At 51.9% G+C, this 27,519-nt stretch overlaps 3 protein-coding genes across 3 annotated transcripts; all 3 read left to right on the top strand.

The window, feature by feature from the left end:
• The first annotated feature begins 1,010 nt into the window (after positions 1-1,010).
• On the top strand, positions 1,011-5,373 carry LOC103757782 (keratin, type I cytoskeletal 14). Its single transcript, XM_029964510.1, is given in 9 exon segments — positions 1,011-1,549; positions 3,146-3,228; positions 3,519-3,675; positions 3,927-4,088; positions 4,176-4,220; positions 4,222-4,298; positions 4,410-4,631; positions 4,990-5,039; positions 5,135-5,373. Coding segments are annotated over 9 exon segments (1,392 nt in total). The 5' UTR covers positions 1,011-1,051; the 3' UTR covers positions 5,233-5,373.
• Positions 5,374-10,920: 5,547 nt separating this feature from the next.
• Positions 10,921-14,190, top strand: LOC108641668 (keratin, type I cytoskeletal 19-like). Its single transcript, XM_018084506.2, has 7 exons — positions 10,921-11,451; positions 11,806-11,888; positions 12,062-12,218; positions 12,308-12,469; positions 12,746-12,871; positions 12,965-13,191; positions 14,103-14,190. The coding sequence occupies exons 1-7, from the start codon at positions 10,921-10,923 to the stop codon at positions 14,188-14,190; spliced, it is 1,374 nt and encodes a 457-aa protein (XP_017939995.2).
• Positions 14,191-20,754: 6,564 nt separating this feature from the next.
• LOC103757733 (keratin, type I cytoskeletal 19) lies at positions 20,755-25,720 on the top strand. The gene is made up of 8 exons (XM_018084546.1): positions 20,755-21,528; positions 22,435-22,517; positions 22,845-23,001; positions 23,239-23,400; positions 23,842-23,967; positions 24,072-24,298; positions 24,602-24,747; positions 25,518-25,720. The coding sequence occupies exons 1-8, from the start codon at positions 20,956-20,958 to the stop codon at positions 25,541-25,543; spliced, it is 1,500 nt and encodes a 499-aa protein (XP_017940035.1). The 5' UTR covers positions 20,755-20,955; the 3' UTR covers positions 25,544-25,720.
• The last annotated feature ends 1,799 nt before the right edge of the window (positions 25,721-27,519 follow it).

Raw genomic sequence — 27,519 nt, 5'->3', positions numbered from 1 at the left:
AGCACGGAGTGCCGACAGCAGACCACGGCACTGCACTCAGGTTTGGAGTCCTTTTGCTCGTCAGACACAACCACAGTCTCTCCTGACGGGAGCTGTCAGCTCCAAACTCACACTGCACTTGTCCTGCCTGGTCACAACTGATGTTGTCCCTCTCAGAAGACATCACCAGCATTGGCTGCCCAGCTGTGCTGCTGTCAGCTTTGTGCTCCTGTTCACAGGATTTAGACACCAGGAGTTTGTTCCTTACATCCTTCATCTACTTTATGCTATTCTGCATTTTTCCTGGAGCATCTCGTAATGTCTAGCTAGCAGCCATACCCTGCCCTTTCAGGATAGTTTGCTAGTGCTCGTCCACAAAGAACACAAACCATCCCCTGCTAATGCCTTTTCACATTCCCCCACTCATGGGTGGTCTCTGAAGTAAAGACTGGAGCGAGCCCTGGAGCACGAATTCCCTTTTCATTGCTTTTTCACTACTGATCATCCCTCTCCCTGTGGATAAAAGAGCACACTTGTATTTCCAGGATCAGGAGCCAAGTTCCTTCTGGCACCATTGTACTCACGGGGCTGTGGAGGTGTCACGACACGGCTGCTGTCCCTGCAGGTGTGTGTGCAGCCTAAGCAGGGACAGGAAACTAACTGGGATGAAAAGCCACAGTAAAAGAGATGCTGAGTTACTCCCTCAAACACTGCCTGTTCTAGAGCTAACAGTGCAGAAGGAATTAAATCGTAGCCCTGAGCAAGGAGCCTCCTCCTTTGAATCACACCTGATGATTTACTTGGAAACGGAAGAAGCATAAAGACTCCCTTTGTGAGAGAAAAACCTTCTAGTGGAGTATGACAAAAAGCATCAACAGAACAAAGGCAAAAATGACGATTCTGGAAGTTGGCTCAGGTTTTAGGAGTGATGAAAATCGTCGGGAATGCAACAAAAAAAAAACCACCGTGTGGCAACGCCTCCTGGCCGGGCTATAAAGGGCCCCGAGGCAGGGGAAGGAGCACTCACTGCTGAGCTGCAGAACTGCCTCTCTCTCCACCTCCAGCCTCCACCATGAGCACCACTGTCAGGCAATACTCCTCCTCCACCTCCCTCAAGGGATTCGGGAGCCTGGGGGGAGGCTCCAGCAGGCTTTCCTCCGTGCGTGTCGGGGGGGGAGGCTACAGGGCCCCCAGCGTGCACGGGGGCTCTGGCAGCTACTCCATCTCTTCCCGCGTCGTCTCGGGGCTTGGAAGTGGCTTTGGGGGCAGCTACTGCAGCAGCGTCGGAGGGGCCCTCGGCGGGGGCTTTGGGGGCAGCTTTGGGGCCGGCTTTGGGGCCGGCTTTGGAGGGGGCTTTGGAGGCGGCGATGGCATCCTGCCGGCGGGGGAGAAGGAGACGATGCAGAACCTCAACGACCGCCTGGCCGCCTACCTGGACAAGGTGCGAGCCCTGGAGGAGGCCAACACCGACCTGGAGGTCAAGATCAGGGAGTGGTACAAGAAGCAGGGCCCTGGTCCTGACCGGGACTACAGCCCCTACTACAGGACCATCGAGGAGCTCAGGAACAAGGTAGGACTGGGGATTAACATAACATCTTCATCAGAGTCACTTGTAAAAAGATGACCTTGTTCCTAAGAGCTGGAGGGAAGAGGATTAACAAATGGCCTGAGATTGGAAAACAGAAGGAGCTTTGGAATAACAGTTGCAATTTATGAACAGCAGATCATGAGGCACCAGGATGGGGTTTCCATTGACTGTTCCAGTGCAGGGAGAATGGTGGGGCAGGAAAGCAGGAGTCAGACACTGATTCATGTTACCTGATGTATGTGCCCCTGTAGATATGTGCTCCCTGTCAGGCTCCTGCTGGAGCTCAGCAGGCAGGGACACGTTATCTCTTGGCCCCTTCACTGTTGACTGATATGCAAATGGAGATGATAAGTCATTCCCACAATACAAACCCAATCTTTTCTAGAATGTAAGGAGGCTCAAGGTGGGGGTTAAAGTAGAAAGGAACTGTCCTATGGAATGGTTGTTCTTTGGGAGTTGCAGACACAGACATGAGTGAAATCCAAGGGTTGGATCACCCTGGGCTGTGGAAGGTGCTGAAATCAGATGTGTGCCCTGGTCTAAAATGCAGCGGATGAAATCAGGGCCAAGCTTGTGTCTTTATCCTTAGCAGCTCCTTGGATGATTTTAGGTAAAAGCCCCTGATCCAAAGCATCAGAATGTGCCATCCCTCCCTGCCCTGCCATCGCTGCCCCCCTTCTGCCCTCATCACTCATCCCCAGTGAGCTCAGGTTCCATGGAAGGGATGAGGTGTGGGGTTGGGCAATGACATACCTGGCCCGTGATTAAATTCCAGGGAAATGGGGCAGGGTCAGCCCCTGGGGTAAGTCACATTCCTAGAATTTTTCTGTTCTTTAACTGTTCTCTTGGGCTTCACCCTGGGGGGAAGGGCCTTTGCCTGAAGCTCCTCTTCAGATTCCAGCTTGTTGGGTGTGCTCTGATGGAGCACAGGAACACAGGAGCTGTCTCTGGATTTGAGCAAAGAAGTGCTGGGTCTCACAGAAACCCTCTGCTCCCGATCCAGGGGGAGGCAGATGCTTTCCTCCCATCCTGCAGAACAGCTGAGAAATGACCACATCAATATTCCTGGATTATTCCCTGGATATCCCCTGAAGGAGCAGAACTCAGTGAGAGCTTTTCATTAGCTTGTGGCTACAGAAATTCCTGCTCACTAAACGGCCAACCATTTTCATAATCCCAGAGCAAATATTTGCACCTCGGGTGTAATTATGAAAGCCAAACTACGCAGGCACAAGGCACTCCTTCCTTCCTTCCTTCCTCAACCCTTTTCTTCTCAGCCAGGCTCTTCCCATTCCCAAAGCCTGGAGTGCTGCCAGGGCTCAGCACGGTGTGAGCACCTGGAGATGCCACCTGGGCAGGGCCGCGTGCCCATGGCAGTGTCCTCACGGGACTGAATCTGTGCTGATGGGAGATGGAGCTGAGCACCCCCGTCTCCCTCTTTGCAGAGCCCACCTGGAAGTCCAGCCCCACGCCAGGAGGCCCAGTGCTGCTCCAGTCCCAGTCCTTCCCTGGATGGGTTTGCTGCCAGCGGTTTAAAATGACTTTTTAACTCTTTTTCTTTCTTTTATCCCCCACCAGATTCTTGCTGCGACTGTTGAAAATGCCAACATCGTCCTGCAGATCGACAACGCCAGGCTGGCAGCGGACGACTTCCGAACCAAGTGAGTCCAACGCCTCCGAGAGCTCTTGGGACAAGGGGGGAAAGGCCTGGCTGTTCAAGGCTGTTCTTCCTGCACCTGGGGTTGCTCCACCAGGTCACTGCTCACTAGGAGTGGGACATTTGGGAATTGTGCATCTCTCCCTGGGCACAGCACTGACATTCCTGCACTGTGAGATCTGTGAACGCACACTGAATTACAGATTCTTGGCAGAAAATGCCAAGTTGGGGAAGGAAAAGACAAGAATAATCCTGTATGAGGTGGGTGTTTGCTGACTGTTGCTGTGCCCCCAGGTTTGAGTCGGAGCAGGCCCTGCGCCTGAGCGTGGAGGCCGATATCAACGGCCTGCGCCGCGTCCTGGACGAGCTGACCCTGGCCAGAGCCGACCTGGAGATGCAGATCGAGAACCTGAAGGAGGAGCTGGCTTATCTGAAGAAGAACCACGAGGAGGTGAGCACAGAGCCAGGCTCAAACTGGGACCTACGAATATTTCTTGTGCACCAGGTCAGGTCAAACATGCAGGAGTCTCTGCAATTAGGAATGTCAGGAGACATCTGAGGGGAAAGGGAGAGGGAAATAATCCCTTCAGACAGGACCTCCAGGAGGTCTGTGGGGTGCATATGCTGGGTGCAAATAAAAAGTTTTTCAGGATGGAAATACCTTGTCACTGTGACGTGTATAATGTGTCTCTTCTGTATTAGGAAATGAGTGCCCTGCGTGGGCAGGTGGGTGGGGAGATCAGCGTGGAGATGGACGCTGCCCCCGGAATCGACCTGACCAAGATCCTGGCGGAGATGCGGGAGCAGTACGAGAGCCTGGCGGAGAAGAACCGCAGGGATGCCGAGCAGTGGTTCTTCACCAAGGTGAGGGCTGAGGGGGCAGCAGCGGGCACGGGGCCGGGGCCTGTGCCACCACTGGGGCTCTGAGGGCACGCTCAGGCCTCACTGCAGACGGAAGAGCTGAACCGGGAGGTGGGCCATCAACACGAGCAGCTGCGAGCAGGGCAAGACGGAGATCACGGAGCTGCGGCGCACGATCCAGAGCCTGGATGTCGACCTGCCAGTCCCAGCTGAGCACGGTACGGGGGGCGGGGGGCACCAGGGACACGGGCCCGGGGGCCCGCAGGGCTGTGCCCCCCCGGCCGCCCCCCGCGCCCCTGAGCCGGCCCCGTGCCCGTCCCGCAGAAAAGCGGCGCTGGAGGGCACCCTGGCCGACACGGAAGCGCGCTACGGCACCCAGCTGGCCCAGCTGCAGGCGCTGATCACCAGCGTGGAGGAGCAGCTGGCCGAGCTGCGCTGCGACATGGAGCGCCAGAACCACGAGTACAGGGTCCTGCTGGACGTCAAGTGCCGCCTGGAGCAGGAGATCGCCACGTACCGCCGGCTCCTGGAGGGCGAGGACGCCCAGTGCGTGAGGGGCTGCGCGGGGAGGGCAGCGGGAGGACATTGGGCATAGACACCACATGTGCTGCCTGGGGACTTGGTCCAGCCGCAGCTTTCAGGGCTGGGCTCCATATTCACACCAGCCGTGGATGCCCAGTGGCTCTGTCCCTGGTTTCTGCCTGGACTAGGATGCTGCACCAGGCCCCCTTCCCTGCTGGAGGGGGTCATGGTTCCTCTGCTCCCCAGCAGAGGCCAAGTGTAGCAGCACTTTTAGCAACCTCCATGAGCCTTCTCTGTTTTCCTGCTGCCTGAACACAGCTGTATAACAGCAGCAACAGATGTTTGTCCCTAACTTCTCTTTGGTTTTGTGCTTCTCCTGCAGCATCTCCTCCCAGTACTCCTCTGCCATATCCCCACACTCCGGCAGAGATGGTAAGAACCTGCCATCTCCTGAAGAATATTTGATAAAGTGTTAAGAAATTCCCTCCCTCCTGCCATGAATAACTGTCCCCCCTTTCCCCCTGCAGTGGTGACATCGTCCCGCCAGGTCCGCACGATCGTCGAGGAGGTGCAGGATGGGAAGGTGGTCTCCTCCCGGGAGCAGGTCGCACTCACCACTCGCTAGGAGGGCCAGTAGGACCCTCGACCCCAGGCTCAGGAGAGCAGTGAGCTGAGCCAAGCACTGCCTGAGGCCCTGGGTTGTGTCCCAGAAAGCTTCCTCCACCTCCTCCTCCTGCCTGTATTACCCTCATTCCGTGCAGGTGCCTTTGGACACACTTAATAAAGCTTTTTCTCCTCGCTAGTGCAGCTGCAGACTTGTCTATCACTGACACAAGATCCCTCAAAGCCTCAGGGTGGTGTGTTCATGCCAGGGAAAGTCCTAAGAAACCACAAGAAGAAGCCAGTGAGAGGAGGGGAATGGCAGGAGATGGGTTTCACCTGGAGGGACATGGGTTCCACCTGGGGCAAAGGTAATTGGAGACAGCTTTTTCTAATGAACTCATTGCTTGTAAATACACGGGACTGGCTGAGACATCAACTAGATTAGTGACAGAAATTGAAGGCAGTTATGGATAGATGAGGTCTGAGGTCAATGTGCCACGCGACTGATAATTAAAACCAACAAAATAAAGCTCAGTTCTCTTGGGATCATAAAAAATCACTTTCTCCTGTAAGCTGAACTTGAATGACTTTGGCAAGACTGTTGCTGTCAGATGTTCCATCTGAGACATGAGCCCAGTGTCAGGCTGGTTGGCAAACCTCATCCCCACTTGCCTGCTGCCTCTTTTGACTGTCTTTAAATCACACTATTGGGCAGGGAAACCTTATACAGAGCTTTCTATGCTGCCCCAGGGCTGCACTTAACAGGATCTAAAGTAACCATTGCTTAATCCGCATGGGGATGAGTAGCAACAATTTTTATCACTATCACATCTAGTAGATCACTGGTAAAATCCTTCCTGAAACACAGGAGGCAGAAACAGCGCCTGAGGCCAAGCTGCCACTCAGGATTAGTGACACAGTTGGGCAGCAGGTACCAGGTGTGCCTGTGCCCACTTGCTTCCTGGAGAGCCAAAAGCGTGATGGAATCACTCAGATCCAGCTTCATGCTCTCTACAGTGGAACCTGGGAGCCCTGTCCATCTTGGATCTTGGGCTCATGTTAATCCCCCACCTCAAGGATACAGATCTGGGGCTCAGACCAAAGGGAAAGGGACCAGCCTGCAGTAAATCAGCTTCCACAATGCACAAAAGGCTCCTGTGGCTGAGGCTCAGCTCACTCATCCCTTGGGTGATGAGCGGTGATTCATTGTCCCTCAGCCTCCCCGCAGCACTGAGGGCCCACTGAGCACTCACCACACACTCCCCGGCCCCAGCAGGTTGGGAAAGAGCTGGTGATGTCACACTGGGCATGACAGGACAGGCAGAGGAGATCGAAGAAGTGGGGAGCCTGCCAGGTCTTTCCAGAAAAAGGGAGTGTGAGATGTTATCGCTCTGTATCATCGTTCAGCAATTACAGAGAGGGCAGGAAACGAGCGGAGTGCAGAGTTCATGGACTGTGTCATGCTTCTCCCTCTCTGGAATAACAGACCTTCCTTGGAGAAATAGGAAGTCTCCCAGGCTGACTGAGCCAGAGCTATGTCAAAAATTAAAACCAGATCAAGCAAAATGTACCTGAGCCTCCAGCTGTCTCAGGGTCTGCGGCAGTGGGCAAGGCTGCAGGCAGAAATCCTGAGAACACTGCTAATGTGCTGTGCTTATTTTCCATCAGAACAGAGTTATTTCAGTTTTAAATGGCAGTTTTTTAACTCTTGAGCCATCTGCAGACTGCCCCAAGTGTATGAATACAGAAAGGCTTTCTGCAAACCACAAATCTAACTGATGAAATACAAGTAGGAGGCTAAAAGAAGATGTCAGTCCAGGAGTACCGGCCTCCACGGGCAGCACAGGGAGGGATGGCTCCTTCTGCAGCCAAGAGGACACAAGGGAGAGATTGATCCAACAGCACATTTGGTTATCTCTGATTGTCACCCTGTGCTGAGATATTTACATCTATCAGCAGGAACTGCCTGAGGTGGAATCCTGAGGAGAGCTGGGGGAACAGCTGGGAGAGCTGATGGAGAGCCCAGATTTGTAATCAGTGGATTCAGTTCTCCTGGGGTTTTCCTTATTCATCAACATATATTTGCATCAATGAAAAAGGCCTTAATTCTGCATACAGCTCAGTGTAACACTGTTATCACAGGTGAGAGCGAAGTCCAAGCTCAGTACAAGTGATCCCTGTAGTGCTCCGAAGAAGGAAAATACCACAGGACTATTGGGCAATTTATTGCCTGTTACTACTCTTTGATACACACAGTATGTGTCCGTGAAACATGGACAAATTGTGACTCCAAGAGAAGGACAAATACTGGTTTTGGAGAGCGTTGCTCAGATTTTCTGGAAGCTCCAAGCACAAGAAGAAAAGCCTCATTAGGATTCAGCCAAGAGTTACAGAAGCAAGTCCTCAGCAAATGATGGTGAAACTTTAATGGACAACAAAATGAAAAAAGGGAAAATCAAAAATGTCCTTGAAAGGTATTTCATGACTGAGACACAGAGAGAAATCTATGAGATGTGCCTGTGTCAAACTTAACATAAAACAGCAAGAACACTGACAATATATAATACACAAGAATTGTCTTTCCAATTTTTGAAGCCCCTTGTGCTTCTTAGAGAGTTATTTTTACAATGCCCTCCAGGAGGGGGATGACTGTTATTATGGTTTCCATTCTACAAAGCATGAAATTGAGACTGGGAGGAGCTGAGTGAATTGCCTGGAGTAACTTGCAAAGCCGGGATCAGACCCTGGAGCACCCGGTGTCCTCAGAGGGGTGGAGATACAGCCAATGGCAGCTGGCAGAAAGTGGTGTGACAGGTACATCACCAGCCAGATAAGCAAATACTTTGTAAATACTTTGTATGGATTTTCCATAGTGCCACACGGAAATTCAGCTGACAGTGGGCAGAGAGCTCTCCCTGCCCGGGCTGGAGCCGTGAGAGACACCCCAGCTGGCAGGGGCTGGGCTGGGCAGTTCCTGGCTCCAGCTCTGCTCCTGGCATTCCCTGTGTCTGTGCACCAGCAGGGACTCGGGGTTTGGTGCTGTGTCTGAGTCAACGAGTCCCCAGGGAAGCTCTCTTGGACATGAAAACAGCTGGTGACTCAGGGATTGTTTGTAATAACGTGAAATGCTGGATCTCCTTCTTGGGGGCACATTATACTTCATCTGCATTAGCTTAAGAAACAGTCTGAAACCTTAAAATATCCAAAGGATTTCCCTCCAGGGAAATCTAATCTTTCTCATTTCCATTGCCCTGTTGAATCTGGTAATTCTGTGCTGGAGCACCCTTGGGAATAACGCCAGCGTGCCCATCCCCTGCCCCCGTCACACAGCCCAGGACGCCGACAGAGAGCTGAACTATAATCCCTTTTCTCTCTATTTTTCACAAAGCTCATTACGTGGGAGCAGCACCTTCGCCTGGGGGAGGCTCTTCTGCTCATTTGTTACTTGAAGCAGTCATTTTTCCTGGTCAGGCCGGTGCTGCTGCTCCCGAAGTGCCTGTGGCAGCTCCTCGTGCCTGGCTCCTTCCTCTGCCCCCCCTGGGGCACAGCGGTGCCTGCGAGGGGCTCCCGAGTCAGCCGAGGACGAGGACGGGGCATCAGAGCAGCGCCCCGGGCTGGCTCCGAGGCTGTGGGCAGCAAATTTCCATCTGCAGACTCCAGCCGGGAAGTCAATAAAAGTTAATTCTGGAAGGAGCCTTCCATTAGGCAGGGAGATGCCGTCATTAGCAGGTCTCCTTGTCACAAAGTGAAAATCTCTTTAATGATATGAGGGCTGTGACTGCTGGCAGGGCCTGAGGTGTGCTCTGGTGTAAACCCAAGAGCTGGTTTTAATAAAAATTTTGCATTTTGGAAAGGAAAAAAAAAGCTGCTGTGAAGGACACACAAATTTGGAAAAATCAAGAGTGAAGTTACTGTTCTCCTTTACAAAAGCTGTAGAAATTCTAATCACCTTTGGTAAGGTCTGAAGTTCCAAAAGTAAGGAAGAAACGTGGACATCTCTGCTTAGTTTCCAGTAATTGAAAAAACCCCCAAACTCTCCACTCGTTATGTGTTTTTTTTCTCCTCATTTAAAAAAAATCATAAAATCTTGTAATCACAGGATGGTTTGAGTGGGGAGAGACCTTAAAGCTCATCTCATTCGACCCCCTGCCACGGGCAGGGACACCTTCCACTAGACCAGGCTGCTACAAGCCCTGTCCAACCTGGCCTTGAAAAATGAAGGACCATATAATTATGGATTAAATGAATTTAAATGTTTACTCAGCTCTGGTTTTATAATTCTTGGATGGAAAACAGACCGATTGTGGCCGGGCTGCAGCTGATCCCGACCCCAGCTCCAGGCAGGGCCTGGCCACCCCTGTGTGTGTCAGGGCACCCTGGCACCGGCTTCGCTTCCTAATGACGGCGTTAACGAAGGACGGGCACCCACAGAACCACCCCAGTGCTGCAGGAGCGCTGGGTTTGCAGTGGCAAGATAAAATCGAGCCTAATGAACTCACCCAAATGGCAGAAGCAATATTTGTGAGCCAGGCTGCAGCTAACACATCCTGTATGCCACGTGTCCAGGTGACCTGGATGCCAAACCCACAGCTGAACCACACGTGGGTGAGAGCCAGCCAATATTAGCATGGCTTTATTAATGTTATTAATAAAATTAAAGATTCAGATGACAAAACATTTTAATTATTTCCCTTCTTCCTCAATCCATCATTCCAGGACCGAAAAATAGCTTTAATATATATTTTTTTAAAGTTGTTTTTGTCTTTTCTAAATGTAACACCTAGATTGTATTTGGAGTGTTTCCACGGGGCTGATTAGAACTGGGTCAGACCTCTGCAGAGTCAGGCATCTGCTGAAATTCTGCATGTTACTGTTTCAGAAATCTTATCCCGTGTGGTGGTGAATATTCACAGTGAACTGCAATGTTTGGTGTTCAGGAAACATCCTCTTCTCTTATATTTTGGATAAATATTTGACTATTTTGTCTACCCTATAAAGCAGCAAAACAAACAGATCTCCCTCTGCAAGGGGATGTTTTGATGGAGGTAGGAGAAAGAGAAAGGACAAATCATCCCTGGTACATTCCAGTGCAATATTCCTCTGTGTTCTCCAAGAGCATTTCAAGGGGCTCACTCAACCCAGGGCCACGCAGGATGGGACAGACCCTCGCTGCACGGTCCAGGGTGGTCTCCTGGCCCTGGTCCCAGGGACTGAGGGCAGCTGAGTGAGGGGACCCTCTTGCTCCTGGTGACAAAGGGGTCGAGCAGGCTGGGTCAGATAGGATGCCTTTCCCACAGCTTTCACTTTCCGGGTGGACTCGCCCACGCCGGGGGTGGATAATTGCCGTGGTGTTTCACTCCCCGGGCACTCTCGGGTATCGTCGGGTTTTTGTGTCACTGTTGTTGAGCTGTCATCACAAGTCAGACCTGATGATTCAGGAAGTAACATTTTTGATGTAGTTTTGAAACACGCTTCTGTTAACCAAAGCATCTTTCTGTTGTGGGATTTCTGGAGACAAACGCCTTTGGGGAATTATTTCCGGCTGAAAAAAAACACCTCCCAGCCAGGTCACAAGGAGGAAGAATAAACAGCCCTTCTCCAGTGGCACGATCCACGGGGACTGGTATAAATAGAGGACCAGGGGACGGAGGGATCACAGTTGGATCCTGCAGCGAGCTGAGCACTTGCCCCGGGCTCCGTCGGCTGCACCATGAGCTGTGCTGTCAGGCAGGTCGTCACCACCTGTGCCCAGGGCAGGGGCAGCACGGGCAGCAACGCGGCCGGCACGGGGAGGAGGGTCTCCTCCGCCTCCTCGGGGAGACACGCTGCCTACGACCTGGGTGCCGTGGGGGGCAGTTTTTCCGGCGGCAGTTTGAGCGAGGGATTTCTCGGGAAGCAGCTGAGCGCCGGCAGCGCGGCCGGCGGGAGCTTCGGAGCCACCCAGAGGGCTTGTTCTGCCCTGGGCTTCAGCGGTGGAGGCATCTGCACTCGAGGGGGTGGGGGCTTCCCCAGGGCTGGCGCTGGCTGCGGGGATGGGATCCTGTTCGCCAACAACGAGAAGGCCACGATGCAGAACCTCAACGACCGCCTGGCCTCGTACCTGGACAAGGTGCGGCTCCTGGAGGGGGACAACGCCGACCTGGAGTGCAAGATCAGGGAGTGGTACGCCAAGGTGGGGCCCAGCTGCGAGCCACGGGACTACAGCTGCTACCACAAGGAAATTGAAGACCTTCAGAACCAGGTAAATCCTTGTTCGTCAAGAAAGTTTAATATTTCCTTGAGCTTTGCTTTCCCAAGTGCAGAGCCCTGCCAGAGGGCAGAGGCAATGGCTCTGGAGGGGCAGGTGCAGTGATGGTTTATATGGAATGATGGTCCAAGGGAGGGGGATTCTGCATTTACTGAGAACTGACACTTCAGCACAGCCAGCTCCACCCAGCTGGCATGAGGGTTTCCCTGCTGTGATCCCACCTAACTGATCAATAATCCCAGTACATGGAATCATTATAAAATACCCCGGGTAGGTGTTTCCTCCAGGGTCTTCTGGAGCCAGAGGAAGCTGCAAGCCCTAATCCCTTTCCTACATTTGCTTTTCCAGATCCTGTGTGCAGCCATGGAGACTAACAAAATCCTTCTGAACATCGATAACAACAGGATGACTGCTGATGACTTCAGAGTGAAGTGAGTACAGACCCGTGCTGGGGAAGGGCAGGTGAGGGGCGGTGACGGGGAAATCCCAACCCTCTGTCTGTCAGGCTGCACGGTCAAAAGCAGATTTTTTCCCCCAAAGTTAAGTGAAAGGCTTGCCTTGCCCTGCTGCCCTGCTGACCCCCCTTTGCTGCCCGTGGTTTAAGGTACGAGACCGAGTGTGGTCTCCGGCAGAACGTGGATGCCGACATCTGCAACCTGCGGCCCGTCCTGGACCAGCTGGCCAGCTGCAAGACCGACCTGCAGCTGCAGTGCGAGGCTCTCACGGAGGAGATGTGCTGCCTCAAGACCAACCACGAGGAGGTCGGATCACCCCTCACCCAGGGAATAGAGAAGAAGGAAAGCCCCCCCCGGGGTTGATATTACTGATATGGTGCCCGTATTCCCTGCAGGAAATGAGCTGCCTGAGGAAGCAGGCGACCGGGGATGTGAGCGTGGAGGTCAATGCCTGCCCTGGCCCAGACCTGAGGAAGATCCTGGAGGATCTGCGGTGCCAGTACGAGACGCTGATGGAGCGCAACCGCAAGGAGACGGAGCAGTGGTATGCCTGCAAGGTACCACACCCGCCCAGGGCTGGCCCGGCACTGCCCCCTGGGACAGCAAAATTGAGGGATTAGATGTCCTAATACGAGCAGCTGGGTCACAGGAGTGCTCTGATCTAACTGTGCTGCCCGATTTCTGTGCTCTGTCTGTGGCAGAGGGGCCACCACATGGTGTCACAGGGCCACAGGAGAGTAAATGGGGGGGGGGGCTCAGCCTGCTCAGGGCACTGCGGGATGTGAGATGATGTGGGGACGTGAGGAAAGGGCTGCTCTTTTCTGACCTTGCAGATGGAGGAGGTGAATCTGGAGGTCGTCACAAGCAGCCAGGAGATCGAGTCAAGCAACAAGCAGGTCACTGAGCTGAGGCGGCAGCTGCAGGCCCTGGAAATCAACGTGCAAGCCCAGCTCACCATGGTAGGGATGCCACACGACTCACACCTGCAGCTCCCGTGACCAGGGTCGTGCCCGCAGCAAACCCAGGTACCTGTGTGCTTGTTCCATTCTCAGAAAGAAAACCTGGAATCCTCTCTGACGGAGACCGAGTGTCGCTACAACAAATACCTGGCTGAGCTGCAGGCCCAGATCTCCTGCGTGGAGCAGCGGCTGGCTGAGATCCGAGCGGAAATGGAGTGCCAGAACCAGGAATACAAGACCCTCCTGGACGTCAAGTGCCGCTTGGAGCAGGAGATCCAGACCTACCACTGCCTGCTGGAGGGCGGCCAGCACGACATCATGTACGCAGACAGAGCTGGGCACCCCAAAATCCCTGTGCTTTGCCTTCCTGATACCAGTGGTAAAAGCAACACTGTGGTGAGGAACCAGTGCTGACCTGTTACCAGACAGGGCCTATTAGCAAACTGTGAGGCACCTGAGGATTTGGCTCTGATAAATGTCCAGGGTGCATGTCAGAGACCATTCTGGGGCCAGGGAGGGGGGCCAGGAGAGCCCCCAGAGCTGTCCCAGCCCCTGGCACGGTGCAGCAGCTCTTTAAGGGCAGCTTTGCTGGCAGCTGGGCAAGGTCTCTGACAAACACTGTCACATTAACTGAGTTATATTGGCTTTGCCAGAATGAGGCAGGGTTAGGGACTGGCAGCTAAATTAACCGAAACAATAAATTATCCAAACATTTTAAGCTTCACACAACAATTTTAATTAAAGTTTTGGGAATTTAATTTGTATGCAAAGCAGCTGTCTCTGCCCTGCCTCCCATTGACTGAGGTTTTTAAACAGCCAGGCTGTTAATCCCAGACATGGCTGCACACACACAACACCAGCCTGGGCACCCACCTGCTCCATTTGTTTGGAAAAGGAGGCATTGGAATGGTGGAGCCCTGAGAACTCTCCAGTCCTAAATTAGTTACATGACAAATCAGTTTTTGTTCCAAAATGCCAGTTGCAGTGGATGAAGGGACACTGTTAGTGTTTGTCTTGGAGCCTGGGGTGATCCTGGGATGGAAAAGCAACAGCAGCCAAGAGGCAGGCGGGAGGGAGCGGGAGAATGGTGGCCAATGGCCCTCAGGGCTCGGAGGGGAAATGGCAGCACTGACTGAAGAGACAGAGCTACAGCCAGTGCACAGGTCAGGGGGAGATCTCCAGGGTGGGAATGCCAAGGGCCTGGGTCTCCAGAGCTGTCTCCTTTCCACAGAGGGCCAGCAGGAAGAGGAGTCGCTGCCACATCAGCTGGGAGGAGCGGGGGGCTGAAAGCCACTCTGTGCCAGCCCTGCCTGCCCTGAGCCTGGCACAGGAGAGGGTCTGCCAGGTGAGGGGTCCTCCAGGAGCCAGGGAGTGGGACCATGAGCTGTCCTTTCAGTGCTGGGAACCTGGGGAAGAGGAGGATGAGAGGCTTCCAGGCTTTTCTGGGTGAAGAGGGGTTGGAGGTGGTGTCTTTTCCCTGGAAAGAGGCTGGGTCGGAGCCTGCCAGGAGGGATGGCAGCTATGACTGTTGGTGGTGGAGCACTGGGATTAACTGGGCTATGGTGGGAAGTAGTGGTAAGGAATGGTGGGAAGCAGTGGCAAGGGATGCAGCTGTGGGACATTTATACACCTCTGTAGAAATTAGGTTTGACATTGGGGAGTGCCCAGCAGTAAAGGTGTGGTTAAATAAGACTTCCAGCACAACATGGGAATGAGGAACTGGAAGGGGAATCAGTCAGTCACAGCTCTTTGAGAAGGTATAAAATCAAGCAGAGCTGGGGAGAAGAGGGAAGAGGAAGGTCAGTACAAGAGCAAGGGTGTGTAAGAGAAAGGCACATATGCAGAACCTCCTGAAAAAGTGATGCTTCCTGCTCTCCCTCAGGTCACTGCAGACCAGAGAGCCCCTCAGCCCCACTGCACATCCCCGAGGAGCTGTGAAGAACAAGCCATTTGGAAGAACAAGGCAAGAATAACCCGGGTGTTCTCAGTTGTGCTCCAGCAGCAGCCAGAGGGACTCCATGGGAGCTGCTCTGATCCCAGCACTGCCCCTCACTCGGGCTCCCCAGGGCTGTGCTGGTTGTCTGACAGCAACCAAGGCTTGTCTCTAATAAAACTTTGCTCCTACTGACACAGCCTCAAACCTGGGAAATAATTTCTACAAGTAAATTAATATACAAGTATTTAAAAAAAATAGTTATGCAGACACTGATATTCGAGGCACAGCTTTGGATGGAATCCACCCTCACTCTCCATCCACACACCCGTCACTGCAGGGAAGGAGGAAAACAAACTGTGTCCCCATCAGTGCTCCTGCTGAACTCAGAGGCTGAGGAGGGGATGGAGGGTGGAGGAGAGGGACCAGCCTGTGCTGTGGAAAGGGATGTTTGCTACCAGAGGAGGAGGCATTTGCTAAGACATGAGGTAGAAGGTGATGTGGAAAGAAACAGGTAGGGAGGCTGGGCAGAGGGCAGGGAGGGACTCTCAGGCTGTCTGACTGTCTTCTACTGAGAGACCTCTGAGAGAAAAAGGAGTCCTCATTAAAGTAGGTGTGTGCTAATATAATAAAATATAATATAATATCACATAATATAATGTAGCACACAACACCTATGACTTATTATGGATGTGCACTAGCAGGATAAAATCAAGAACAACAAGTTTTCCCAAATAATTGGAGCAGGAATTTTGAAAAGCAGGAATTTTGAAAGCCAGGCTCTGCTGGACTGTCCACGCCCTTCTGGTGGAGGCAAACAATTCCCAGAGAAAACACTAAACAAAGAACCTCTAAATGGATTTGTAAAAAAGGCAAACAGGAAGAACCAGCTGGCAACATGTGGGAAGATAAAAGGGTGAGACAAATTAATACGTGGGAGAGAATTTTTTTAAAAGTGAGACACAATAAACAGCCAGGAAAAAAAAAAGCTGCTGGTGTTTTATTACCCCAGTGAAAGGAATGACAAACACATCCAGGAACACGACTGCATTTTGCTGTGTGTGCAAGCCAAGGCTCAGGATGCAGCCTGTCCCTCCTCACTGGCAGTGTCTGAGAGATGGGTCAGTAGGGCTGGGAGTGGTGTCACAGCCCTCACCCCTCACTGTGCGGCTCTGAAAGCCCTTTTCTCCCATGAAATATTGGATGGGGTTTGATGACTAACCTTAGACAGAAGCCTGAAATGGAGGATCCTAACAAGGCGGCTTCGGGGGACACAATGAGTCCAAATTAGTGCCCGTTTCTAAAGAGAGAAACAGCTCAGACGGTTCTGGAACAGCCTCTCCCTGAGCTCTGTCCAGGACACTCGTTAGCCCTGTGGGGTAATTGCTCTAACGAGCTCCTGGCCAAGCTCTGTGCTACTTTCCCTGCTCGGTTCTGCATCCCCCCTCCCGCAGCACTAATTACACTGCGCATTTGGGGGCGATCTAACCCCCCTCGGTGCTGACACAGCACCTCTGAGGTCACCACACGCTGCCCTCCCTGCCCAGACTCACAGCCTGGGCAGCCCTGGGAAATGATGGAGGCTGTGGAGGCTGCACAGGAGGAGGCAGGGAAGGGAAGGGAAGATATATGAAATGCAGAGGGCACAGTGCAAGAGACAACAGGACAAGAGTGACCAGGGACAGGGACTGCAGGTAAATGTCTGCCGTGTCCTCACACAGCTCTCGGGTCGTGCAGCTCGTGGCAGCTCAATGTGTCTCTTGTAAATCTTGTAAAGCAAGAACCAACAGATATCTCAGAGACAGAGAGAGACTTGGGCTGAAGGTTCAGGACTGGGAGAGGAACCAAGGATAAAGAGAGCAAGGGGGGGTGCCCAGGGAGAGGAGAGGGTGGTATCAGCACTCAGGCTGGTAAGCAGAAGATGAAATGCACTGTGACTGCTCCAGCAGATGTGTCTGTGTGCTACAGAGAGCACATGGGAATTACACCACCATCAGGAAAAATCCCCGAGGAGTGAACGCACCAGAGGTTTAAGGGATCAGTGAAGAAACAGAAAGAAAACAACTAATTTTGCAAATTGCCAATGCTGGAAATCAGCCACGAGTTCCGGACTGCACAGCACAGCCAATTATCCCTGATTACAGGCATGGTGTGTTTGGAAAGGCAGGCCATGTTCTGCTGTGATGTATAAACTGTAATTTCTCTACAGAAGTGTACTTCATGCAGTAGGCAGACAGGTACAGTCTCACTCACACCCACAGTAACTATCTGTGGGGTTTAGATTTTTGTTTACTGGCTTGTGCAACATTTGTAAAGAACTAGAGAGATGAGCAAACTCCTGCCATAACCCAACAGATTTCTCAGCTCAGTGCGCTGAATGACATAATCTAAACTGCCAGTAGGAGCCACAAACTTAAAGTGCATTGAAATTAAGAGACTTTAGTATGATATAAAGCTAAAAGACACTGTGGGGAGGCTCTGGCTGCTCTGCCCAGCTCTGTTGCACCCCTGACGGTGTCTGAGCGCAGGAAGCACCTGAACACAACAGGTTGTCAGGTTCTGGTCTGACCCTGTGGCTCAGCCTCGGTTTCCCTCCCATCCTGCACCATGCTCAGCTCTCCATGGGGGACTGGAACTGCTGTGGTTTCATCACCCATCACTATTCCCATCTATCCTAATGAATTCTCCAGGACTCTTCTCTGCTGTGATAACCTCCAGAGGTGCACAGTCTGGAGGCCTGGCTGCACTGCCAGTGTCTGGCAGGTGCTGGAAGGAACCAACAGCCCTCACAAAGCGAATCAGGGGAGACTGTGAGCTTCAGTAGGAAGAAACCCAGCTGTGTCCATGTCCTGCTGAGCTCCTACTTCACACTGCAGATGCTCAGAGCCTGCAAATGTGAACAGTCAGCAAGAAACTGAAGCAGAGTCACCCCCTCGGTCTCAGAGGTGTATTTAAGCCCAGGCTGTTACCAAACCCACTGTGGTAATTATTTCACTTGCCTTACAGGATTTGGCTAAACATGGTGGTACAAACCAGTGAGTCACTAGCCAGGAAAAAGTCGTGGTCTGCATTTGAAAGATGAGAGCATGAGGCCTGGAGCTGGCTCAGTATCACATCAAAGAAGTGTTTAATAAGTGATGCCTAATGGCCATTATGCAAATTATTAATGGTAATTACAAGTGACAAGATAAAATCATACTCCAGTGTGGTTGCACAAACATCACTGAGGCAATGCTTATGAAAGCAAAGTTCTGTAGAACCAGACACACCTTTCTTGTAGTTGACACAGGAGAGCATTATCAGCTTTGATAAGCAAAGCCAGGCGAGCGTGTGGAGCCGGGCTGGGCACAGGGACCAGCATCCCGTGGGAATGTGACATCCTGCTGCTTCCCCCATCCCTGTGCACCAGAAATGACCCTTATCACCTCTTCCTCCACTTTCACTCTCTCACCCATCAGGCCCAGAGAACTCAGCTTGTTGGCACTGACATTGTGTGTGACCACTGCTCATCATCCTGGCCCATGGCCTGTCGTGGATTCCTGCACTTCCAGCTGCATGAAGCCATTTGTTTCCTCCTGCCTTACACTGAGGTTGTAAATCCTTTTGGGACACCTTCGTGTCTTAGACTTGCACAGTCCTTTCCCAGCCTTCTGCCCCAAGGCTGTGTCCCAAGGCTACAGGATTACAAATAAAAACAAAAGTGGAGGTAAAGAAATCAGTGTAATGGGGGAAGAAGCCGGTACTGAGGGATGTTTTGGAATGAGGCAGTGGCTCCCAGCTAGAGAAAGCAGAACCACACAGCCAGTGAGCCCCACACAGCCTCTGTCTGGCCTTGGTGCTGAGCCTGGAGCCCCAACACAGTCACAAGGAGCGGGACAACACCACAGTGTGTTTTTAAGATACAGCCAGGTTAGTCAGGGACTGGCTTCTGGGTGCACTGGCTGTACCAGACACATGTCCCACATCCCAGTGGAACCAGCAGGAGCCCAGAAAAGCTCCAAAGAATGCAACTGCATCCCAAATATGAGTACTTTGGCAGAACTGTATGGTCGTGTCTAACTCTCCCTGGTGAAATGGGATTTGGGAGCCTGTGGACCTTTCACCAGGACGTGAGTGAAAGGTTGTACAATGCTGCAAACCGATCTGTTTTGTGGAGCAAGACCTGTTCCTTCTTCCTGTCAGGGAGCTGCTGAAGGGGGGGGGGAGGTGCTCCATGTCCACCCATAGAGAAATGTCCACCATCCTCCTAAAGCCAAGAGTCTGCAAGGGAAAGAAAGGCACCCCCAGCCCCGTGTCTGCTCTTGGGTAACTCCTGAAAACCTCCCCAGCAGAAGCGAAGCTCCAAGCAAGCATTACATTAATTTCTGTTGGCTCCAACAGCCACACCCTGTCTTCAATTATATTCCTCAAAACGACGGATGAAAGCCAGATTTGCTCCCTCTCCTCCTTTTCGCTCATGATTTTCCCGACTGCGAGTCTGGGCTCTGTGGGGAGCACGGGGGCTGTGTCTAGGGGAGGATGGACTTGTATTTCAGGCACTGCACTCTCAGTGAGGAATCTGAGCTCCGACAGACCCGGCTCAGTCCTCGAGCAAGTTATTTCCCTGCGCCATATGAATAATGAATATTCCTGGATGCTGCCAGCCTTGGTAGGCGGCTTTTTATCATTTCGGATCTAAGTAAAGAAATAAATTACTCCACCGGAGAGTGGAGAGCCTTAACTCATGCTGGTGTGAAGACAATCACAGCTAAACATGCTTGGGGTCACTCTCATACCATGGTGGCAGAAGCCACCAACTTCCCACCAGTCCATGAGGTGTCTGAGGGTACCAGTGTGGGTTTTCTCTGCCCTTCCTCCCAGAGATGACGCTGCTCTTGGGGCTCCCTGAGTGTCACCTCACTGCCAACGAGGATCTATCACAACTGCTCCTGTGAATACCCAAACATCCTTGAGACAAAGGTGGCTCGTGAGTAAGAGTCGCGTGGAAATTCCACCCTGTAGGGGACAGAAGCCGTCGTCCCCCGGAGAGCAGAATATCCTCTCATTACAGAGTCTGCTGGAGAAGGACACTGGCACTGGTGGAGCCAGTTCTCTGAAGGCTCCCCTGGCTGCCCCTGCCTGCTTGGGCTGTGCTCACTCCTGCTACTGCTCCAACAAACTCAGTAAGAATTGCAGGACACTTTTGTCCTCCTTGTCCTGTGCTCAGCACAATCTTAGTAACGGCCCAGACCCGCAGGGTCCCATCTGAGTCCACCCAGGGAACTGGATACATCGCCCATGGATACTCCCTTTCCTGTCCTCTCTGTCTTTATCTCCGATCACCACAAATTGGTGCAGCAAGGACAGCAATTACAGTAATTGAAAAATAACTTTAGCGAGGTCCTTCGAACACTGCAGGTGACATCAGCCCCGTGTCACCCACACACAGGGGACACTGAGCCGGCCTGAGCAGCGCAGTGTGAGCAACTTCACTTCTTGTGTTTCCATGACCAGGGGAGGTTAAGCCATACACAGGGAACTAAACCCATGGGGAACTGCCTCACTGATCTAGGAAATCTCACTGTAAAGCAGGTATTAGAGCTGTGCCAGGTGACCCACATCCACAGTACAGTGTCCCTGGTCTGTTCATTCTATGGTTCACACTTTTCAGAAATGAGAAATTCTATTAGTCTCCCATTTCTGTTTCACGAACTCTACCACAGCATGTGATATAAAAATGGTTATTGGACTAAGAATAAAATAAATACAAATTAATAAAAGATAAAAGACACTTTGATGTTATAAATACCAATGTTTCTTCTTTGTACATAATCTAGGGCAACTTTTTTCTTGACTTGTTGCAAAGTTTGCATCATACAAAAAGCTGATGACTCACAAAACACTATTTTACTTTTTGGAATAAGCTGCTGACATGTAAAGTATCTTCCTTGTGAACTGGGATTTCTAGAGGGAAACTGCCTATGGGCTATTTATTCTTGGCATAAACAGCCAGACTAGCCAGCCCCGTGGGAAGAAGAAACACCCCACAGGTGACACCCCCTTTGGAAGGTATAAATGCAGACCTGCGGCAGCGCCAGCCTGCAGTCGGACTCAGTATCACGCTCTGCATCTCGCTTTGGGCTGTGGGTTGGCGCTGCAGCTGGGCCTCGCCATGAGCTGTAGTATTAAGCAGACAACTGGCTCTCTCAGGGGCAGGACCAGCGGGGGCAGCTGCGTGGTTGGTGGCGGTGGTGGTGGTGGCGGAGCGCGGATCTCCTCGGTCTCCTCCGGAAGATACACGACCTGCGGGATAGGCGGGAGCCGAGGGTTCTCCGGGAGGAGCTACTGCGGTGGCGTGAACTACGGAGGGGGACTGAGCACCGGCAGCTTGGTCGGAGGGAACTACGGAGGCGGCTTAGGAGCCGCTGTCCTCGGAGGATGCCCGGGCATGGGATTCAGCGGTGGCAGCGCTCGCTTCGGCGGTGGCATGGCAGGGGGCATGGGAATGGGGCTCGGTGGAGGTGGTTTTGCTGGTGATGGCATTCTTCTTTCTGGTGACGAAAAGGTCACCATGCAGAACCTAAACGACCGCCTGGCTTCTTACCTGGACAAGGTGAGGTGCCTGGAACAGGAGAATGCTGACCTGGAGTGCAGGATCAGGGAGTGGTATGCCAAGCAGGGCCCTTTTTGTGAGCCACGGGACTACAGCTGCTACTACAAAGAAATCGAAGATCTTCAGAACCAGGTAACATCCCTTCTCAGCTGCTTTCTCCCCTGAAAGCCTCTCCCCCGGTGCTGCCCACATTGTCAGGAGTAACAAATCAATGTTGTAAAATGCTCTTTGCAAACATCCATTATAACATCAGCCTGTGGAAAGCCCCAGAGCTCAGAGGTGAAATCTGGAGGGTTTCTGTTGCTTTTATTCGTCAGATATACTAAAGGGGGAAATGTTACTTCATGGAATGCATCTGGATGGGCTCAGTGATCCTTCTGAATTCTGTCAGTGCCAAGGTGTTTAAATAGACACGTGGCAAGAAAGGAACTAAAAGATAAATAAATAATGGATTGCAATAATTTGCCTGAATTTATATTATTGCCATCAGTCTTGCAGAATTCCAGTTAAACTTTATTTCCTCTATTAGTTTACTCTCTCATAAGCAATTGGGGAGTACAGGATGTCTAATTAAAGGTAAGAACAAAGACAGCATTGCCATAACACATTTGAAATGAGCAATTTGAAATTCAAAATGTTTACAAAGTGTGTTTGGCAAAAATTTAGGATGTCAATGCATAAAGAAGAATAAAGTGAAAAGAATCTGGGAAAGGGACAGAATGAGACCAGTTTGTCATTAAGTCTTCAAACAAAATCTTTAAATCTCTTATCTGTGAAAATAAGATTTAGATTTAAAAGGTTGAGGTGGATTGTGGCAGGTGCTGGACACTAATTACACCTCCCAGACTGCCTGTACCTGAACCATGAATTTTATCATTTAATGCCTTCACTGCACTTCACTGAACACCCCTGTGAGCGCTGCACCCCTCAGCTCCCCATCCCTGCTACCCAGGACGTCAAAAAAGGAAAGGGAGAACGGGGTCTGGTGGCACTGGGCAATGGGAGCAGAGATTTCAGGAGTGAATGTTCTTTTTCCAGATTGTCTGTGCAACCATAGACAACAACAAGATCATTCTGAACATCGATAACAGCAGGATGACAGCTGACGACTTCCGAGTGAAGTGAGTACCGTGGGCTGCCCCCTCCTCTGTCCCCGCCCCCGGAGCTCTGGGCAGCTCTGCTGTGACCCACGACAGCCTGGAGGCTGCACAGAGAAGCCTCTAGATGCCCTAATAAGGGCAGTTCCAGGAGGGAAAGTCTGGGATGCCGAGCTGGGTTTGAGTGGAGATCAGAGTTCTCCAGGAAGCAGAGGGATCTGCAGCGAGGGTTCAGCTGAGCTGCTGTTCCAGCACGTGGTGTCTTTAAAGGGGAAGGTTTTGTTTTTCCTGTCGGAGCTCGGAAACGCTCGTGGTGGTGTCAGACACTGACTGCTCTCTGTCTGTTGGCAGGTACGAGACGGAGCTGGCCCTGCGCCAGAGCGTGGAGGCCGATATCAACGGGCTGCGCCAGGTCCTGGACCAGCTGACGCTCTGCAGGTCCGACCTGGAGGCACAGCTGGAGTCGCTGCGGGAGGAGCTCTGCTGCCTGAAGAAGAACCACGAGGAGGTAGGTCCTGCCCCTCTCCTCTGAAAACCCTTCACTCCTGAGGGATCCATCCTCCCTCGCCCCAGGATGCTGCTCTGGGGGGCAAGTGGTTGATGGAGACCATGGTGTGACCCCAGAGCTGTGAGGGTCCAGCAGAGAGGGGCTTTGCCAGGCTCTGCTCCTCCCTGCAGGGCAACTTGGCTGCCTCAGTTCTTTCCTCCTTTTTAAAAACTGACCTGATCTGGATGGTGTTTCCAGGAAATGTGCTGTCTGAGGAAGCAATCGACTGGAGATGTGAGCGTGGAGGTCAATGCCTGCCCCGGCCCAGACCTCAGGAAGATCCTGGAGGAGATGAGGTGCCAGTACGAGACACTGATTGAACGCAACCGCAAAGAAGTTGAGGATTGGTATGAGTGCAAGGTGAGTAAATTCCCACACCTCTGACCTTCCCCAGCTAACACTCAGGCAATGGTCCCCCAGGACTTAAACCTTTAAACCATTAAAGCCACACAACGGACTGTAATAGCATTTAGAATTGGTTCAAAGTGACCAAGGGACACAGGGAAGGGATGCTGCTGCCCTGTGTCCTTGTCATGGGGTGAGGGAAGCACTCCATGCTGGTGAGACTTGAGGCAGGAATTCTCTACAAGGCCGTAAGTGGTGAGAAGAACTGGAAGCAGCACTGTTAGAAGAGCAAGAGGAATGACCAGTAGGGTTTACACTCCATTAGGATGAGAGTTTTCACCCAAACCTTTCTCATTTCAAGTTCTTGCCAACTTCTCTGCCCTTTCCTTAATACTTAATCTGACTTACAATGCACCTTCCCTGAACTCCCTCTTTACCCTGGATTGGTGATTTCAGATTGAGGAGGTGAATCGGGAGGTTATTACAAGTGGTCAGGAGGTGGAGACGTGCAACAACCAGGTGACCGAACTGAGACGCCAATTGCAAGCCCTGGAAATCGATCTCCAAGCTCAGCTCAGCCAGGTGGGTGACGAGCTGGTGCAAACCTCAGCCACCTCACAGAATTTGCAGCTAAACGTGGCGTTTCTCCTGCCTGTATTTGCATTGTGCCCCTTGTCACCCCTCAGAGGGACAACCTGGAGTCCTCGCTGGCGGAGACAGAGTGTCGCTACAACAACCACCTCGCTGAGCTGCAGAGCCAGATCACCTGCGTGGAGCAGCAGCTGGCTGACCTGCGGGCAGAGATGGAGTGCCAGAACCAGGAGTACAAGATCCTGCTGGACGTCAAGTGCCGCCTGGAGCAGGAGATCCACACGTACCGCTGCCTGCTGGAGGGCGGCCAGCAGGACCTTATGTAAGTGGGCTTGAGACTCACCAAAAGGTACAGTGGAACACCTGTGTCCTGGTTATTTTGGTGTAACAGCAAAGGGAAGGTCCTTTTCCCTTACTGGCCTACTTGGGCTGCCTGGTGCCAATGGTGGGGACCTGCTGCCCTGCCCTGTGCCAGCTGCTGCCACAAGGAGAGTGGTCACTGAAACCTTCAGCCCATTTTCTGCCAAAAAGGGAACCTGACTGAGAGCAGCCGGGACACTGAAAATCTGTAGCTCTAGTTTGTCTGTCCTTTCCCTCACTAAAATGTTATTTTCTGTCCCCTCAGTCAGCAAGGAGGAATTGGTCAGTCTTCGGGTCTAGGAGGAGGAGTTGCAAGAAGCAGTGGGATAGGAGGAGGAGGCATCATTAGGACAAGCCACACTTACACTTCGTCTGCCCAGATCCCATCCTGTGCAGCTGCGGAGATCCAAGGTAAGAACTGCCCCACTCTGAGGGTTTCCACAGTTTCCTCTGCTCTAATGCAACACGGATGGGCAGGAAGAAAGATCTTTCCCAGGCAGCTTACAGATGTACTTGAAAGTTTATTGTGGGGCCCCTGGGAAATACAGGATGGGAGCCACAGAGGAGTGGCTGAGAGGAGAGCTTTTGGGAGCTGGGACTCTGCTGAGACACAGGAGAACTGCCAAAGGGAGGAGGGGAAGAGGGATAAAAGGGAGAGGGACAGAGTCAGCAGGCAGGTAAAACATGGACAACATGGAGAAAAGACTGACATGAGATGGGGGACAGAGGAAAGAGCAGGAGAAAGCAGAGTGCTCAGAGATCAAGGTGGAGGTAGAAAAAGCAGGAATCATGGGAATACTGGCAGATAACTGCTAGTCCTAGTTCAAGAGGAAGCTTCCAGCCAAACTGAAAAGGAAAGAATGAAATATGGTGAGAGTTGGTCCAGGAAATGAGAGTGAGCAGGGGCATTGCTCCAGCACGGACCCCAATGCCATTCCCTCATCCACATCTCCAGCTTCCACTGCCTGGCATGGAGAAGGGCAGCCTGTGCTACAGCACAAACAGATCCATCTGGCAGATCCATGGCTGGCAGGAGCCATCAGACCTTCCCAAGAAGGGGCAGTATTTATCTGAAGTTCTAATTGAATTGGCTTGTGAAACGATCACGTGTGGGGAATGACAGTGTGGGAAAGAATCCATTTTTGCCATAAACACAGTAATGTTTCCTTTGATCTCTCCAGTGCCTTGCCGAAGGATTTGTGATTAAGCAGAGAAACAAGAATATCCAAGAGAAGCCTGAAGCAGAGCTATGGGTGAAGAGAGAATATTTACTGCATGTGTCTGCAGAGAGCACGGGGCGTGCTCGTCTGCGCTGCTCAGCCGTGCTAAGCAATATGCCAGAGGGATGAGCAGAGCGTTGGGCCACATTCTGCTTTGGTTTGCTATTTGCTTTTCCAGTCTGTGTTGCTGTGTGTGGCCCAGCACCACGACTATCGCTGCAGTCAGCCAGTGATCAGCCATCACTAATGTACCTGCTGCTGAAAAACGTCTCTAATAAAACTTTGCTTGTGCCTGATGCAATCAAGAACGTGCGTCTGAGGCTGAGTTTCTTTAGAACACCAGGTGCTGAGCCATGGGCACACGGGGCACCTAAACTGGTCGGGGTCATCCTGCACTGGGAGCAAAGCTGCTTTGCCAGCGGGAGCCAGAGAGCGGCCTCGCTGACCTGGCAGGTCTTGTCCCACTCCTCCCTGTCACAGCCTGAGGCAGATGTTGCCTGTTCCTGCATGACCCACATGGACAGGCAGGTCAGCATGTCCTTCCCACACAGCACTGGGCTAAAACACAGTCCTAGAAAAGTTCTGAGCGTCACTGGGGGAACATCTGGAGACATTTTGCCTCAGTCCCAGTCTAGTGCTGACACATCTGGGCTGGGGCCTCTCATACTCCATCACCCAGCCTGGAGGTTGTGATTAGGGTGAAGAGGAAATCTTGGTCTCCATTCAGTTTCTCCTGACATGGCTTATGTTTGGACCTATTCCTTTAATTCTATAGAAATCTTCCCACTGGGAAAAGGACTGGAGGCAAAAGGTTTATCTCCTCTATTTTCCCACAGTGACTGAGTCATTTACTGGTCATCCTTCTGTTGCAAAGAGTTTCAACCTGAACATCAGGAACGGTTGGAAGATCATCTTTAGATGAAACACACCTTGTCTGGGGAGCTGGGGAGGGCAGGGTGGGAGCTGAAAATGAGCAGCTCAACAGAGAACAGAATGGAGAAAAAAGCCACAGAGGCACTCAAACCTCACAGGTAAGACAAGGATCACTCTTGGGCCTCGACCAGCAGCTGGTGCTGAGCCAGTGCATCCTGGCACTGACCTGCCCCGAGGCACCCTGGGTTTGCAGAACTTGCAGTTAAAAGCATTATGAGGGTGTTTGGAGGATTAAAGTGTTGGTCCAGAAAGCCAAGCAGTGACGGGTGACTGTGATGTGGCTGCTACAGAGTCAGATTCACCTGTGACATGACCTGGAAAAGCAAAACTCCTGGTCACTCCTTTTCTGTCAAGGGCTGGAGGTTATGGGCCAGCAGGCTCAGGGCAGGAGGAGGACAGGCACAAAGAGAAAACCACTTCAGGACTGTACATACAGCACACGGCTCTGCTGCTGGTGCTTCTGTACTCTCCTGATACTGAAACAGACTTTACATGGCATCGAGTCCCTGAAGAAGTTTAACCACTAAAGTTCAGGGAGCAGGTGAAAGGTGCCCTTGGAGAGAAGGTGTCTCTGGTATTTCTTTTATTTCATCTACCAGACACTAAGCTCAATAGTACCCATGGGCAAGACAAGAAAATGTAGCACTGGAACACCTGCAATGACCAAAGTGGCCAAAGGTAGAAGCTTTTAAACCAAGACTATAAACCAAGTCATCTTTAAATATAATACATATTGTTCCTATAATGGCAAATTTCTGTTGGACTCCTCTGGAGCTCAGCTATTCTGAGCTCTGGTTGAGAAGTCAAAAAAGCAAACCTTTCCCTTTTCCATTCCCATTGTCTTCTCCTGCCTCATTCAGTGCAAAGCCAGACTGAGATAACCCACTGCTGCCCTTTTTGGCCTCAATCCTTCCCAAATGAGAGTCCTCACACTCTCATTTCTAAAAATATAAAGGCACTGCACTGAGGCCCTTCCAGTTTCCATTCTTCTGGAAACTCTTGGCCATGTAAGATATATAAAAACGTGCCA

Source organism: Manacus vitellinus, unplaced genomic scaffold (assembly GCF_001715985.3).
Source record: "Manacus vitellinus isolate BGI_N305 unplaced genomic scaffold, ASM171598v3 scaffold_72_pilon, whole genome shotgun sequence".
Taxonomy (NCBI): domain Eukaryota; kingdom Metazoa; phylum Chordata; class Aves; order Passeriformes; family Pipridae; genus Manacus; species Manacus vitellinus.
This window is presented reverse-complemented; position numbering and strand designations above follow the sequence as displayed.